General features: G+C 43.6%; 1 protein-coding gene across 2 annotated transcripts in view; it reads left to right on the top strand.

Annotated features, from left to right (window-relative positions):
• Positions 1-16,626, top strand: part of RHPN1 (rhophilin Rho GTPase binding protein 1) — a 366,143-nt gene that overhangs the window by 85,299 nt on the left and 264,218 nt on the right. For both annotated transcript variants that reach the window (XM_069621751.1, XM_069621752.1), the window contains exon 2: positions 11,256-11,371. In XM_069621751.1, coding sequence (XP_069477852.1) covers positions 11,256-11,371 — 116 coding nt within the window. The remainder of the gene's footprint in view (positions 1-11,255; positions 11,372-16,626) is intronic.

The raw sequence follows: 16,626 nt of genomic DNA on the forward strand, positions 1-16,626 counted from the left end.
AAGCTTGCCACATACACATATAATTGCATAGACGACAAAACACGTTTTACAATTAATGAACTGCTTGATCTTAATTGTCATTGCATTTTCATCTGTAAAAGAGTCACAATTTGCATGTGCATACTTGCACTGGTTACAATTGCCACATTTAAAAAATCCCTTCTTTCCTTTAAGCCAAGTACCTTCAGTACTGTTTGTCTGAACATCCAAGAAAGAAGGACTCAACTTTTGTTTAATACTATGTGCTCTCTTAAGAATAAATTTGGGTTTCTCAGTCAACTAGTGAATTGTGATTTGGTTATCAATTTATCAGATAAATGTCTTTCGGAAGCTGAACATGCTGTGTTGAATAAAGGGTTTTCTTTTGCACCAGGCGTCAGAACAGATTTTGTGAATTTTCAGATAGATATTTTTAAATTCATAAGGAAACTAAAATTAAAGAAATTCTTTGCCACACAGGTACAAATATTTCAACCTAAGACCACTCTGAGCCCACTTAGTTCATACACTATTTCAGATATACATAATATTACCACATTGACCGCACTAGCTCAAGAAAGTACAGTGGATTTTGAATCTATTTGTTTATCACTTGGTGTTAATACTAGACACCTCAATCTCAAAGAACTGAAGCTTAAGTCAAAATTTACACCTAATCTAGGCACAGAGAATGTAATTGAAACCTTCCACAAGGCAATTATTAAGGATATATACAAGCATATGGACAGCATATCCAATAAAAGAAAGCGACTCAAAACTAATTTGAGTCAAGAGGAAATGGTAGCTTTAGAAGCTTTAATGAATGACAAGTGCATAACCATTAAGGAAGCAGACAAGGGGGGCAACATTGTGGTGATGAACACGCAGGATTATATAACTATGGCAATGTCTCATTTGAATACTCCACAATGTTATACCCCTCTAAAATCTAATCCAACGAAGAAAATTGTTTCTGAACACTTGGAACTAATTCAGCTATGGTATGACAGAGGTTTTCTAACAGAGGATGAAAAGAGTTTCTTGACCAACACAGAACCCACCATGCCCACTATGTATTTTTTACCTAAAATACACAAGAGTTATGAAACTTTACCAGCAGTCAGACCTATAATGAGTGGGATAGGGTGGGTCACGGAGGGTATGTCCCAATATTTGGATGAAGTTCTAAAACCCTATGTTCTTCAAATGAAATCTTATGTTAGAGACAGTGCACATGTTTTGAAATTTTTCAAATCCTTCAAGTGGGAATCTGATTATCTTTTGGCTACCCTTGATGTTTCAGCGCTTTATACTAGCATAGATCATGACCTAGCAGTTCAAACAATTGACTACACCTTTGGAAATTCTTCTGCTTCTTATATGCAGCATATACAAATGCTTAAGAGTTTTCTTAAATTTACTTTGCAAAATAATGTATTCATTTTCAATGGGCAGTATTATGCACAGGCCAAGGGAGTGGCCATGGGTGCCAAATTTGCGCCATCTTTGGCGAACTTGTTTATGGCTCAATTTGAAGAAACTCATATTTATAATCAGGAGATCTTTCAAACGAATTTAATAGCATGGAAGAGATATATCGATGATGTTCTAATTGTATGGAAAGGGTCTCCTGCTTTATATGACACCTTTGTGCAACACACTAACCATAATAAATTTGGTATTAGGTTCACAGGTTCAGTCAGCTCACTAAGCATTGACTTTCTAGATTTGCACATTTTTGTGAATAATGGGCAAATTGAAACACAAACATATCGCAAACCAACAGAAGTCAATTCAATACTGTATGCAAAAAGTTGTCATCAGAGATCTACAATCGATAATATCCCGGCTGGGGAATTTTATCGGGCTAGGCGGAATTGCAGTTCAGATTTGGACTATCAGAGGGAGTCTGATCTGCTCACGGAAAGATTTCAAAAGAGAGGATATAACTTGAAATGTATAAAGAAAGCGGCAGATAAGTACAAAGAGTGTAGCCAATTGGAGCTCTTATGTGACCGTGTGAAAGAGAAACCTGAGAATGATTGTATTTCAATAATAACTCAATTTTCGCAAGACTCATCGTTACTGTATAAAATGGTGTCTAGACACTGGGACATTTTGAGACTGGATAAGGATTTGTTACCCTTTTTGACTGAGAAACCCAAATTTATTTTTAAGAGAGCACATAGTATTAAACAAAAGTTGAGTCCTTCTTTCTTGGATGTTCAGACAAACAGTACTGAAGGTACTTGGCTTAAAGGAAAGAAGGGATTTTTTAAATGTGGCAATTGTAACCAGTGCAAGTATGCACATGCAAATTGTGACTCTTTTACAGATGAAAATGCAATGACAATTAAGATCAAGCAGTTCATTAATTGTAAAACGTGTTTTGTCGTCTATGCAATTATATGTGTATGTGGCAAGCTTTATATTGGCAGTACTATACGGCAATTGCGAATACGAATAAGGGAACATTTGGCTAGTCTAAGGAGTAGTGATCCTAAGACACCAATGTCCATTCATTGGCAGCTGCAACATCAGTTGGATAGCCAGGAGGATATAAGATTCATTGGTTTGATGCAAGTGAAGATGGGTAAGCGGGGTGGGAACCTTAGGCTCAAACTCAGGCAACAAGAGAGCAAATTAATTTGTTATTTCAGGAGTACTATGGTTGGTCTTAATCAGGACCATGAAATGCATGTTTTCCTATAATAATATGAGTGATAAAAAAATGCTTTTCCCCTTTCAATTTTACTAATGAATGCAACTAGCTTAATTGCTAATGTTACCCATTGTAATTATCACTACTTGTGATGCCGTTCCAGCCTTACCAGAGTTTTGTAAATATGGGAATAGAAATTATAGGATCCCGTGCATTCATTAGTGAAAGTGTAGTTTATTTAGATAATTTAAGGGACATAATTAAATTCATGTGTTTGGTGGACGTTTACACATCATGAGGATGTAAGTGTGGAACTGGGTGTGGTTCCATTGTAATATTTTTTGTCAACCAATACGGCAAGTCAATTTCGGCAATCGAGTGTGGGTTTTCCAAATTGTGGCAATCTAAATTCCATTAGAAGGAGCTACATCAATGTCAAAATATAGGACAACCTTAAGTAACGGATACTAGTTAATAAATAATAATTGTTTGCAATCCAATGCTGCTTTCCTAATTAGGATAATTTGTGATCAATGCTTGTATCATGCTGAGTGCGCGTGTATATGGCGCCGTCGCGCGGGCCTGCGCGTGACGTCATCGCGTGTTCATGCGCGTGACGTCATTACGCATGCGTGACGTCGTCGCGCGTGCGGGCGTGTGACGTCATCGCGTTGCGGCCCGCTTTCCCGCGAGGGACAATACATTTAAATGGAAGGACCAATTCGTGGGATCCTCTTAATATATTGAGGTTCTGGGATCCAGCCCATGTATAGGTAAGTTTACGGAGAATTAGAACATGGATAGGTTGAACTATCCTTTCTGGTATGTTTAAGGGAGGTCCTCACAGAAACTCATGATGTGTACATGGGAACTAAACACAACACAATATTATTTTGTTCAATGATGTATTTGAAAAGATAACATATGAGGGATGTAGTGACCCATGAATATGTTTAAATATGGAAATGATTAATTCGGGGGCTTATAATTAACCTTATGAAGCATAGTTACCAAAAAAATGTTAAAAAAATTTTAAAAAAAATTTTTCTAGGTGGAAGCCATTTTTGGATATAAATTTGCAATGTTAAGACCATGACATGTTAGGAACATACATTTTCAGGTTGGTGAACATTATGTTATTTATTTTTACTTTGTTACAATATGGGATTAGACGCTCATGGAACTCATACTATTTAATTTTACCCTAAAGGATCCACAACACAGGGATAGAAGATATAACCTATTGACATAGAGAGGGTGAGTTGCAACTTTATTGTTCGATGATGCTTTTGAAATATTCGTATATCCTCTGGTCATGTTGGAATGGCGTCACAGGGTGATAACCAGTAATTTGTGCAACTAATACATTGGGATTGTATATTATTGTATAATTAGTTGGTAATTGGATACTATGTTAAACACATAGAATCAATATATTTACTTATTTACTTATTAACTCTTTGTAGAAGAAGTAAACTATTGTTTTCTGTTTATTTTCCTTTGAATTTTTGTTTTATATTTTGCATATGGCGTGAATTTTCCCATATCCTGATCTGACATGTTGGCACCTATGGTATGGTTTTTTGAATTTTCTCTTTCTTCTTCATGATGTAATGAACGAATGTTATAATCTGTACAGCCTTGATAACGACCAAAGGTCGAAACACGTGTCGGCTGTTCTTCACTTTGAAAATCAAATTAAACTAACAAATGTTATGTAACTTGAGGAACTTTTGTATCTATTCAGTTGGTGTGAGCGCGAGATATCCTCCCGAACTCTGATTTCTTTGTTTACTTTGTACAAACTTTGTGGGAAGTTTGAGGGAGTATTATTACTTGCTGCCGACCCCCCCCGTATTTACATTAGTTTTCATTATTTTTTGAAATTTGAGAGTGGAAAAGAGCGCACGCAATTTGTTAGCGATCCCACAAGGAAAATTTATATTTCTGCCCTATGTTTTAGGTTGCAAATATACTATATTGGAATCCATCCTTCATTGATCACGGATTTCAGGTATTTAGAAGCTTTGTTAATTGTCCTACAAAGCCTGTTTGTAGAAAGGTATTTTTACAAATGTCAAAGTGACAGCCCCTTTTACAGGAGGGACGGAGGGAGAGAGGCTGGACTCAGTAAAGCCATCAGTGCACCACACCGTATCCCATCAAGTTCCGGCATAAGTCTAGGCTTTATTAAGCCTTAGATACACTTTCGATTAAATCCAACCTCAGAAAAGTCTTGTGCATCAGTAAATGGCGTTTTCGCCTGGCCAGTATGTAACATCCCCTCACTTAGTACAATTTAGCTAGAGCAAAGCAGGTATTCAAATAAATAAATGTAAAAAAACGAATGGCAGAAAACGTTGCAAAGGGCATTGGAAAAAAAGGGGAGCGGGGGTGTCCCCCTCTCCCCTTGATCGACATTTGGGGACTTTGGGAGTTGAGGGGGTGTCCCCAGTTTCCATAAAAAGGAAAAGGGTGCACAAGCATACTTAAAAAATAAAATAGATCCTTCGGCGCCAGTTTTCTTCCATGTGCGTGAAGGGAACCAGCCTCGCAGCGGGATTGCGGAGGCGGTGACACACTTTGCGCTGTGCTGCCAGAAGGTCATTAGGGGTTTGTGGGGCCGGGTGGTCCGAAATGTCCATGGGAGACAAAACCGAAAGTAATTTTCGAAAAAATAACGGTTTTTTTTCCTCCTTTGATATTCCCTAAGTATTCTGTGCAGGAGAATCTATGTGCATCCTCCGCGCCGGTAAAAAGGTAATCCAGGCGACAGTGTGTGTCCCGTGCACCGGTGAATAGAATGAGTACTCCCTATCGTCTCCATATGACCCCCTCCATAGTTCCTGCAAATCTAATTCCTGCACGGTTCTATTAAGGGATCGTGTAAATCGTGGCCGTTGGTAGGTTCCCGTTCGGTCTTTGTTTGGGTCTAAGTAACAATTAAAACCACCCCCCCCCCCAGATGAGGATGTCTGGCCTGTCTTTGCCTATTAGCTCGCCCACTTTCTGGAAGTAATCTTCATTGTCCGAGTTAGGTGCATACGAATTCACTATACATAAACTGTGTCCCTCTAATGTGCCCTGTTTAATAAATGTGTGTTTTTCATAGTCTCCCACTGTAGTCTCCAATGGTAGTAGTGCTGTGGCGTCTTCTGAGGTGAGAACCCCCCTGGAATATGACTAATATGAGGTGCCCACTAATGTGCCTCCCCAAATCCTCCACAGTTCTTTAAGATCATCTTCAATCACGTGTGCCTCCTGTAATAGTGCAATTTGAATACTGTGTCTGCATAAAAATAGTTTGATTCGGGCGTACTTAGACCTTCTACCCAGGCCCCATACATTCCAGGTTCCTATCTTAAGTGACTTTCAACTTGTATTTGTATATCATTCCCCCAGAGCTTCTCCTCTAATGGGGTTGCCTTAGTTCACTTATGTTTCCCCGATTGTACCTCTTTACTAAAGTATGGTTATCCCCCCCCCCCCCATTTAAGCCATCAACTGCCCCATGGCTATACCAATTGTGGTGTATGTTGCTAATCTGGTAATGGCCTTATACAGGATATTTATGTCGCCATCAAATCCAGTTAACCCTGCACTCCAGGCCTCTGTCTCTGCTGCAGCCCAGCGCACAAGTTAGTTGTTCCATCTGCTCTATTGTGGACCTCCAGGTGTTTTCCATGGCATTGCTATTGCCCTTTTTGCTAGCATGCACACCATGTCCATTAGTTTCACAATGTGTTTGTGTTTGCTCAGCCTGGGGTAAGTGCCTAGCAGGCACTCTTTTGGGGACCAGTCATACCATGTCACACCTGCTTTCCTGCATTTTCATTCATTTTTAGCCGAGAAGCTCTGGATTTTATTGCATTTCCAAAACATATGCATTAGGCCAGCACCATCATTACTACACCAGGGGCATGTTGGTTGCGCTTCCTTATTAAAGCCAGCCACTCTTAGAGGGGTCATGTAGCTACTATATAAGACGTTCAATTGGATTAGTCTAAATCTAGCGTTTCTAGATACTTCTTTCGGATATATCAGGACCCTCTCCCATTCTTTTTCAGTGATAGTGGCTTCTAGGTCTTTCTCCCATTTTTCCTTTCGCGTGGCACTTCAGTGTTTGGGCCTGTTCGCTAGTTGGCCATACAGTCTGGACACAGGTCTCCAGCCATCATTCAGGCCGTACATCTCATTCAGCAGGGGGTTAGTCGTTGGCTCCTCCGGCCATTCATCCCACTTCCCTTTGGCTATGTGCTTTATCCTTTGGTACCATAGGAATTGACCTCTTGCCAGCCCATCTCGTGTTTGTAGTGAATCGAAGTCTCTAAAGGTCCCTTCGTCAAACATATCCCCCAGGTGTAAGTGTATGTCTCTGTTATGTGTCAGTACAATGGGTCTTTATCCCTCCCGTTATTCTCTGTCGTTCCGCGCTTCTGGGTTGGTGGGCCGACCATATTTGGTTTCTATCCAGCTACAGGCTTCTTTAGGTGTAAGGAAGAAGTGTGATTGGTTATCCGCTAACACCTTCAGTTTGGCTGGGAAGAACATTGTGTATCGAAGGCCTTGTTCCCGAAGTCTCTTTTTCACTGAATCGAAGGATCGTCTTAGTCTTTGTACCTGCTGCGTAAAGTCCAGGAATATCACGATCCGTGCAATGTCCATTTGTATATGCCCCAGTTTGTTGAGCCTCTTGCAGTATAAGATCTCGGTCCCTGAAGTTGAGCAGTTTAGCTATTATGGCCCGGGGTGGTGCTCGCAGAGGTGGGGTGCGGCCGGGTACCTTATGTGCTCTTTCCTCCGTGAACAATTTGGACAGGCCGCGGGGTCGCACTGTGTGCAGTATTATTTTCTCCACAAGTTCTGTGCTGTCTCCCTCCATCCGTTCCGTTACTCCCACCAGTCGAATGTTACATCTTCTAGAGCGTCCTTCGGCATCTTCTGCCCTGTCCTCAAGGGTCCTTGTGGCCCCCACGAGGCTTGGGATTTTGGTGCGCATGGTTTCCACCACAGCTTCTAAGTCACCGATCCTTTCTTATGCTGATGCCACCCTTTCGTTTACTTTCCCCAGGTCCGCCCGTACCAATGAGACGTCCACCCCTACTTCTTGGATCCTGGTTTCCAACACCTTCCGCATGTCCTGAATGGCGGTCATGAGGTTCTCTAAGGTCACTGCCTATGTCTCTGGAGGTGCATCTGAGTCCCCTTCCTCTTGATCGTGGGTCTGTTTGTTCGTTTTAGGCTTGGTGCCAACATACGTTTCCATCTTTTGTTGACCTTTCACCATTTTGTGAGCGATTGTCCAGTTGGCTTCTGTAAATGTGTCCCCAGCCTTCTCGGGCGAGTTGTGTTTAATTCTCCTTCTCTGCCACTCGAAACTGGTCTCTTCCTGGTCTGCTATGTCTTTTTCGTATCCTGCCTTCGTACGTACGTCTGTTCTGCAGGGTGCACCTCGGGCTCTTTTTATTTCCTTGTGCCTCTGTACCCCTCTTTATTGTTGTGGGTCACTCTTGCCGGGTCCACAGTGTTATGTCCCTCTCCTCCTGGCTCCCTGGGGAGTGCTTCCCGATCTGTATTCACGTTCTTTTGGGGGTCTTCTGGCCTCCTCATGCACCTCAGGTAACTGGATATGTGCTCCTCATATAGACCGGGGGGAAGAGAGGGACCTGTTAGGAGTGATGCAGGTGGTCTCTCCTGGTTGTGGTTTGCCCCACGGGTATCTCCCCGAGTTAGGGTGTCCGTTTAATCTCAGCTTGGGTTGCTAATCATTGAAGCGAATGCAACCTTTACTGTTGCTCCGTATGCTTATGTGATAATCTGTGAGGTGAACACTTTGGTAGCCTGCCGTGTAATTATCATCAATCACTTCCCTGGTCTCTATGCAACAGGGCCTGCTGTAAGCAGTATCTTCGTGCCCTACGCGGTCACTGATTACTTATCCCGCTCTGCCTGTTAATATCTGTGATTTCTTTTGCATGCAGTGTCCCCTCTGGTCCGGCTGCCAGGTGGATTCGTAGCCCTTATTGCTGGTGTTAGGGGAGGAGCAGCTTCCCCTCTGGTCCGGTTATCGCGAGGTGTTGCAGTATTTTATTATTAGAGTTATAGATGCAGAGTCAGCCCCCCGGTGATGTGCGCCACCGAGCTGCGTTAGCTCTCACCTCTGGGGTCCACGTCCCACCTGGGTCGGATCTAAGTGCGGCTGGCCCCAACCGCCTTTCTCTCGGCGGTACTCGCAGCGCGGTCGCGGGCTCCAGTATTCAGGAATGGGTAGCCGCCTCCGCAACAACATCCGCAGTGTTTGTTTTCCATCTCCGGAACTCGTAAGGGGTGTCTCGTGTGTCGGGGCTCACGGCCCCTCTCCGCTTGATAGTCCTTTCAAAATGGCGACCGGCCCTGGGTGTTTCACATATCAGGTCTGTTTGGCAGCCAAATGTAGCGCGTTTCACGCCATCTGGGTGTTCATTCCACGGAGGAAGTCCTCAGAGTGCGTTTTTATTGCTTTTCTCAGCAAACGGCAGCTGACTTCAGGATGTTTCCTCCAGGATATCAGGCGGCCTCAGTGGACCGACGTGGATTAGGTCCTCATCCAAACGCTACTCAACAGCGCCCCGAGGATATGTATGTTGCTTTATATTACAAAAGCTGTCCTGTTGATCAGACATCCATAGACCTAAAGTAGTTCTGTGTGGATGGAAGTGCTACGGATGAATTGGGCTATTGTTTGTGTGTTCTGCGCTACCAACATAAAATCTATTGCATCTATAATTCATTTGACACAAGTGCACATCTTTTAATGTGACCCTCCTAGAACTCTTATGCAGGTAGCAACTCCTTGTCCCTTTGTGGTAAGCCTGGCCCAAAATGTGGCTGTTTTGCTTTCCAAAAGTGCCTTCTTGCCCTCCCGAAAATGAGAAACCTGGCCAGATCCATGGAGCCTCCCTGCAATCAATGACATTTTGCTCAAGAATCTCTCGACTGTTACTAATTTTTCACTTTTTAATTATTCTTTTTTAGAAAAGAAGTTGCTATTTTGCAAATCAACTGTGGGTTCGCAAACAAGGTGTGGTCCCTGCTGCTTACCTCAACCTCCAAGTAGGCTCCAAAATACCTAGCCTAGGCCTCTATACTAACAAACCATGATTCTCAAATATTGGTAGCTCTTCTCCCTACACTCTGTCTCCTATTTTTGGTCTCCTCTCTTCTCCTCCCAACTCCCACCTAATCTTCCCTCTCCCAAATCCTCATTCCTACCACTACATCTGCCTCTACTCCATGATCCCCTCCTGACTCTCACTTCCCACACTTTCATACACATACACATCACCCACATACACCTCCTCTCATACACACACAACCTATTTCACACCTATTATTAGCCCCCCCCCCTTTCTCTATCCTTCCTCCAGCCAGTCACTCACAAACAAACTCAATTGGTACCACCCTCGGCAACCCAATACCTTAGTCTGTCACAGCACTACACTAGTTTCCTTGCAATCATTCTCCACCTGCTGCATCCTCCTCGCCTGTCTCTTGGTCCACCTCCTCTGCTCCCTACCACAACCAAACTAAAAGCACTTGTCTGCATCTGCTTGCTTTTCATAGCTGTTCACCTGGCCAATCGCTGGCAGAGCTATTCCCCTGCAGGCTGGGACTTCCCTTCCGCCTCATTTTCAGTCTCCATCCTTGTGCGGGAGTCATATGCTCCGTCTGCTCGTTTTTTCTGGGAGTCTTTCCAAGTTTTGCTTCTAACTAGGATTGGGGGTGGATTTCTGGGTCTCCCCACTTCCATTCTCAGTCCTTTGGCTATTATCCCTCCATTCCCCTGAGGTATGTCTGGGGTTTGTGGGCTGGTTTTCTCATTCCTTTTGAGAAGGGAAAATTCCAGTCCATACCAATTCTGGTCACAATTCCATTCCCCTGGCTCGGGCTGGTTTTTCCAGGATAAGCCCAGCTATATTCTGGGAGTGGCGGTTCTGGTCCCCGCTGCGTTCTTATTGCCTTGGCTCTGGGGTTCCTGTCGGGCTCCACAGCGGCTAGGGTTTTCACAGGCCCTCGTGTTGTTTTAAAAGAAGACCTGGCCAGGACAGAGGATGATGACTCTTGAGGCAGCGACAGTGGTCCCAATAGCCCTACACATATTCAGGCACTATGAGGGCGTCTAGGGACTAGGTTCTCTCTTACCCCCAACACCCACTTTTCTCTTCACAGGGTCATATTTCGGACCCTGCCACATATCTCACTTGACCACAAACATTTAGGCCGTGTGATCCATGATGTTGGTCCAACTTTAGGTTCTGTATCACTCTGTGTGGTTTACCCAAGTATAGAGCATTGCCGTTACTTGACTAGGGATAAAGAAACGGGAGAACCCTTTAAATAACTAAGAGGCCAGTTACTCTCTGGCTGGGTTTAGTAAACACATACAACTGAGCCCTGAAATGTGTTGCCAGCATTTCTCATGCAGGTAAACCCCATTGGAATCGGTGGGTAAAGTGGAGCGTATCATAGCCCTGGGGTTGCCTGACGGTAATTGATGTTTTTTGCAAGCCTTGATTGTGCAGTGCATTTCTGGTGTCCTACATTTCAGTTTACCCTCTTCTTTTGTTGAACGTAGGGCTGTGATCCCCTGGCCCAGACACAAAGGAGCAAGTTACAGCACCGCCGCGCCCGCATCAACCAGCAGATTAACAAGGAGATGAGAATGAGAGCTGGGGCCGAAAACCTCTTTCGGTGAGTGTGGTTAAGTTCAGTCAACGAGAGTGAGGCTGGTGGGGAACTCATGACAGTTTAACTCCATTGTTTTTTCATCAAGTGGATTAACGCAACGGCTCGGCGGGGAAGGGAGAGCTACGCTAAGCCTTTATGAAAAAACAATTGCAGTGTCTGTGTGCTTTTCTCTCTGTGTGTATTAGGTATTATTTGCTTTTGTGTTCGCGCATGCATGTCATGTCATGTCTGTATTTGTTCTGCATCTTCACTTTTGGATATGGCTTAATTCTTATCCAGAAGCCAGATTCCCATGATTTTCTTTTGTTGCGTTGTTAAGGGCGTTGCATCCCCAAACATTTGATCAATAGCTTGATGTAGGATGAGAAAGAGGACACACCACTATCTGCTATGTTCAGTCTATAGAGGGTTGATGATATGTGATATGTGTTGTATCACATACCACACTATATATGATTGATTAACTATTTATTAATTAACAGTTTGTTATCTACAATGAAGATAGATACATGAGACCCCCAACCATCACTGCAGCTCACATCCATCTGTTTAATCTCAAGCAAGAACATTCTACTTGGAATTCCACAATCTGGAACCTTGTGACATCACACCCTTGCACCAGATGAGAAGTTATGAAGCAGTGCTGAGCATCAGTACCGACATTACAGACACCTTCGTAACAATCTGAAAGCTTGAAATTATGCTATGTTGTTAAATTGATGGCTGCAGACAGCTGGTGGGCAGCAGCTGTCTGAGATGGAGGTGTGAGAAAGTGCTTGCGTGTGCCTGAACCCATTTTACTCAAGATGAGCGAGCAACAGGCAGTCATTTTCAACTCAGTTCTGCGCTGGATGCTCCATGATCTCAGATCTTCCTGTCATGGTGACCTGCATTAGAATTGTGGCAATGCCATGCCATGCACACAGCTCCAGATAATCACTAACGTACTTGTAAGGACTAAAGAGAGCAAATCTATGTCTGAACATCTCCATTAAAAACGGCTTGGATTGGGCCTCTGGTTTATCAAGCCAATTCTTGAAATTACTAGGAATTTTGCTTGGTTAAATCTTCAGTCTTTTTTTACATGCTCCTCCAGCACTGTACCAGTGGGCAGAAGGAAGGAGTATTTCTGTAGTTTTTGATGTAATTATCCGCTCCATCATAATGCTAAATGTTGCTGCGGTACTTCTGCAGGTTTTCCAAGTAGTGTTGAAGAAGCTGGCCATTTCAATATTGTAATGGAAGGACTATTCGTCAAACTATGTATGTGGTTTAGAACTTCATGTTTTGTCAGTAAAGGCAAGTTACTTAAACATTCTTTTGGGCCTAACGGTCATAGGGTATTGTGAGAAACCTGAAGGTGTCTCACCTGCTAGTCCACAGAGATCTGTAATCCAGGTGGTCAGGACACCGGCATCGCTATTGGATCCAGTTCGTGGGGGGGGGGAGAGGGCTGGACCAGTTGGGGAAAATCACCTGGATTGGGGGGGGGTTTCTTCAGAGAGTGGAAGTGGAACACTGACGGGTGAGATGCGGTACCCCCTTCGTGTTAACCCCTTTTCCCCCATCCTATCCAGTTGGATACTTAGAAGCTCCACCCCTGTACCCTTTTCCGACACAAAATACTTTCCTACACTATGAAAGACAACATACTAACACCAGAGCTGTTTACCTGACATGTCCCAACACAAGGCTCAGGCAGAGTCCGGCAATTGACAATAACTATGCACACCTGACGGCCCTTGCCCTTCCCCACAGGGATAAAAGGCAGAGCACGAGAGCACACTTTGAGCAAAGCCGAACGCACGAGGAAACGGCTACACCGGACCGGCAGTTCAAATGGAGGAGAAAGGCTGCGAGGCCTGGAGCGACGACGAGGGGGAACTGCACTTGCCCTTTTCAACTCAGACCCACGGAGCCTCTGAAAGGGAACTCATAAGACTGGGAAGTCCATCTGGCGTGTGGTGTGACAGGTGTCAACGGCACATGGAGCCCTCCTGTGCTGATAGCCAAAGTAGGAAGAAGTGCTTGCCGCCGTGGTGCAGTCGTTGACTCCCGAGACAAGAAACTCCAACAGTCCAGCACAGCTGGTGAGTCGGAGAAGACCGATAATAAAACCTAACTATGCTGGGCCCAAGGTTGCAGGCGGCAACCTTGTTGAACAAAGAACTTGTGTAATTGGACTTTAAAGAAACCCTAGTAGAAGGTTCAGAAGCAGAGTGGTCAGGCATCGCAGTGCGCTCATTCAAAGGACTCTGACTGAAGCCTTTGTGGGTTGTGTTGTTTGTTGAAACTACGAGAACCAAGAGACCTAAGGAGAGGCTGTGTGAAGTGTCAAAGTGGTCCTACGAGGGTTGAGCAAAAATCCTTGTACATTTGAAAGTCTTTGACACATTGGAGAAAACTGATTGAACTGGGAAACTGGCAAATATGGACCCGACAGAGGGATGCCTGCGAATTGAGGGTAAACAGGGAAATACCCATGAACATTGTGACGACAGGTGTGAACCCGGATGAGGGATGTCCACAATGGATAGTTGTTTAAAAGGACATTGAGACTGTTGAATTATACGTTTTGAGTGAAAAGCCATAGCAAACCCGATTGAGGGAGGCTAACATTGCAAGAAGGATCAGAGCCCGGCTAAGGGAAATACAAAAGGGGCAAAGAGCAATCGCCAAACAGGAAATATTTGAAAGGAACTTTTGTTTGTTTATGGTACAGCAAGCCTTCTAGGGCAAGAGACTTTGGAAGAAAGAGACTTGGCACCAGAAGGTCCTGACATCGTTGAAAGGAACTGTAAACTCGTGCTGGCGAGGACCAGGAGTGTGCCGTGCTCAAAGGTCCTACCTTGTCCCGTGCTAAAAACATGGGGAAGGGAGACCCCAGCTCTACCATCCTGACTTATCATTTGGTGAACACTTCTTTCTTTTCTTGTGAACATTATCCCACAATACTTTGTAACTTAGTTGTAAGGATTGGCAATAGTTATTTTTTTCGTATAGGCCCTTTTTATTTGACAAGACTCCACTAGGACTGCCTTATTATTATTTGATGGTCGTAGCTTGCTCCCATCTTAGTTTTAGGTTTAGATTAGGCATTTTTCTCACCCATTATACAGGTTAATAAACACCCTTGAACTGTGATCACTTGTGTCTGTCTTTACTGTTGCCACCATGAGTTCCTTACAGTATAGAGACAACTACTGGAGATGAATGCAAATGGGTTTGTCAAGGGTATATACAAGTATGAAGACAGCACTAGTACCGCAGATAATAAGACAGTATCAAACCGTTGATATACCTTTTTAATCCAGGACTCATAACGAGGAGGAGAGGGGTTGATGATCAGGTGCTCGTGTTACTCACTTTATCCATTTGATGCAAATTTGATGCAGAGCACTTAATGGGGCACCCGATCGCAATACATACTAACAGCAGGTTTTGGTTGTGAAGGATATTCTTTGTCTGTTTCTTAAAGTATGTTGGCAAGTAACATCAAGAATACAGCGGAGGTAGGCCTATTCCATGGTGTTCTCACAGAAGATATGGACATAGTAAGACATAGAAAGGGTATGTACACCAAGGCCCTGTGAAGGACCATGCCAAGCTCATCGGACACCAGGCAAGGGATATTTCCACATTGAATTGGAAACGGTTTATTAATGATATAGACTGGTAAGAGCAAACATCATATCACTTGAAGACTATGCTGTGTGGCAGACACTCGTTAGTTGAAGTTATGTATGTACCTTGTACATTTGAGCACCAATGTCTGCATAGAGAGGTGTTGTCCGAGTTGTTGCTGAAATAATGAGCTGTATGCAGGGTGGTTGAATATAATATCTTATCACTGTAGATGCTAGCTGCAAGAACCCAATGTCTTTTGAAGGTTAGGAAGACAGTTTTGTTCTCTTCTGGGGCAACATATGATGCAGAAGCGAGTTACTTGGTAACAGAGCTGTGGGTTGTTGTTGGGAGTTAAAGCGATTCCACCAGAATGCGTGGAGTAGCAAATTCATGCTACAAACTAACAAAAGATCTGTTGCAGCAGTGGTGTCTACAAAGAAGACCTCTTGTGTTGCACTTAGCAGCCAGGTTTGGAATGGAATGAAAGGAATATATCTTGGACATAGTGTAGCCGATTGCCTCTCACGGCTACCAGAAAGTGCAGAGGCTAGCATGATCTCAGAGGAGTGTGCTGTTCTTGAAGTTATACAGAGGGAATATTTCAAGAGCGATTAGATTCTGTGGGATGTGCACAAGTGGGTAGTACAAGGGCGACAAGCAAAGACTTCTATCAGCAAGGCCCCCTAAGCCTATTTAGAAATAAGGAACAAGATGTCTTTTGCAGATGATTTTTTTGGATGAAGGTTAACTAATTTCTTCCTGAGAACTGAGGGGAAATACTTATGAAGGTTGCCCACGAAGACCAACATGAAGCTTTGGGGCAACTACTGGTGGCCTTTATTAACCCCATTAGCAGTAGATAAATTCCCCCTGCAGTGCTTGAATGAGTTAATTAACTAGTGGGCTAAGGATGTCAACTTCTCTCCTTAACATTGCATAGAGAACACTAGGACCTGAACATCCACCTATTTTTCTTTTGTCTGTTCATAGCATCGCGGCTCATCTGTTATACAAAAATGACATCACTACTAAACTGTAATAACTTATTACATTAGCGCTCCTCCTTCTACTTGACCTATCAGCAGCATTTGACTTGGTCAATCATAAAGTCTTATGTAAACACTTCACTACGGCAGCCCGCTTCTCTACCAAGCATCCCTATGGATACAGTCTTTCCTCTCTAACAGAACTATGAGCGTATTCTCCCCCTCTGCTTCTGCTGAACCTGCCCCACTATCCTGTGGAGTACCGCAGGGCTCTTGCGTCTCCCCTACATTGTATAACATATTCACAAAGCCTCTTTTTGACTATTTGGGTGACCTGGGTGTTACCTACACTAATTATGCGAATGACACCCAAATCCTCATTCCCATCCCAGGCTCCTACGACACTGATTTGAAATGACTCAATGAAATATACCAAACCATGCAAGTGTGGATGGCTATCCATGGCCTTCAACGACGATAAAACAGAGTTACTCCCTATCGGATCGCAAACCAAACAAACTAGACGACCAATTCAATTCATTTAATATCGACATTAATACCATCAAAGTGTCAAAAGTAGTGAAAACCTTAGGTATCCATCTTGACTCAGCCCTTACCCTTACTAGACAAGTCAATGCAACGGCT

The sequence above is a fragment of the Ambystoma mexicanum genome, chromosome 5q, assembly GCF_040938575.1.
Source record: "Ambystoma mexicanum isolate Mex_15411 chromosome 5q, UKY_AmexF1_1, whole genome shotgun sequence".
NCBI lineage: Eukaryota > Metazoa > Chordata > Amphibia > Caudata > Ambystomatidae > Ambystoma > Ambystoma mexicanum.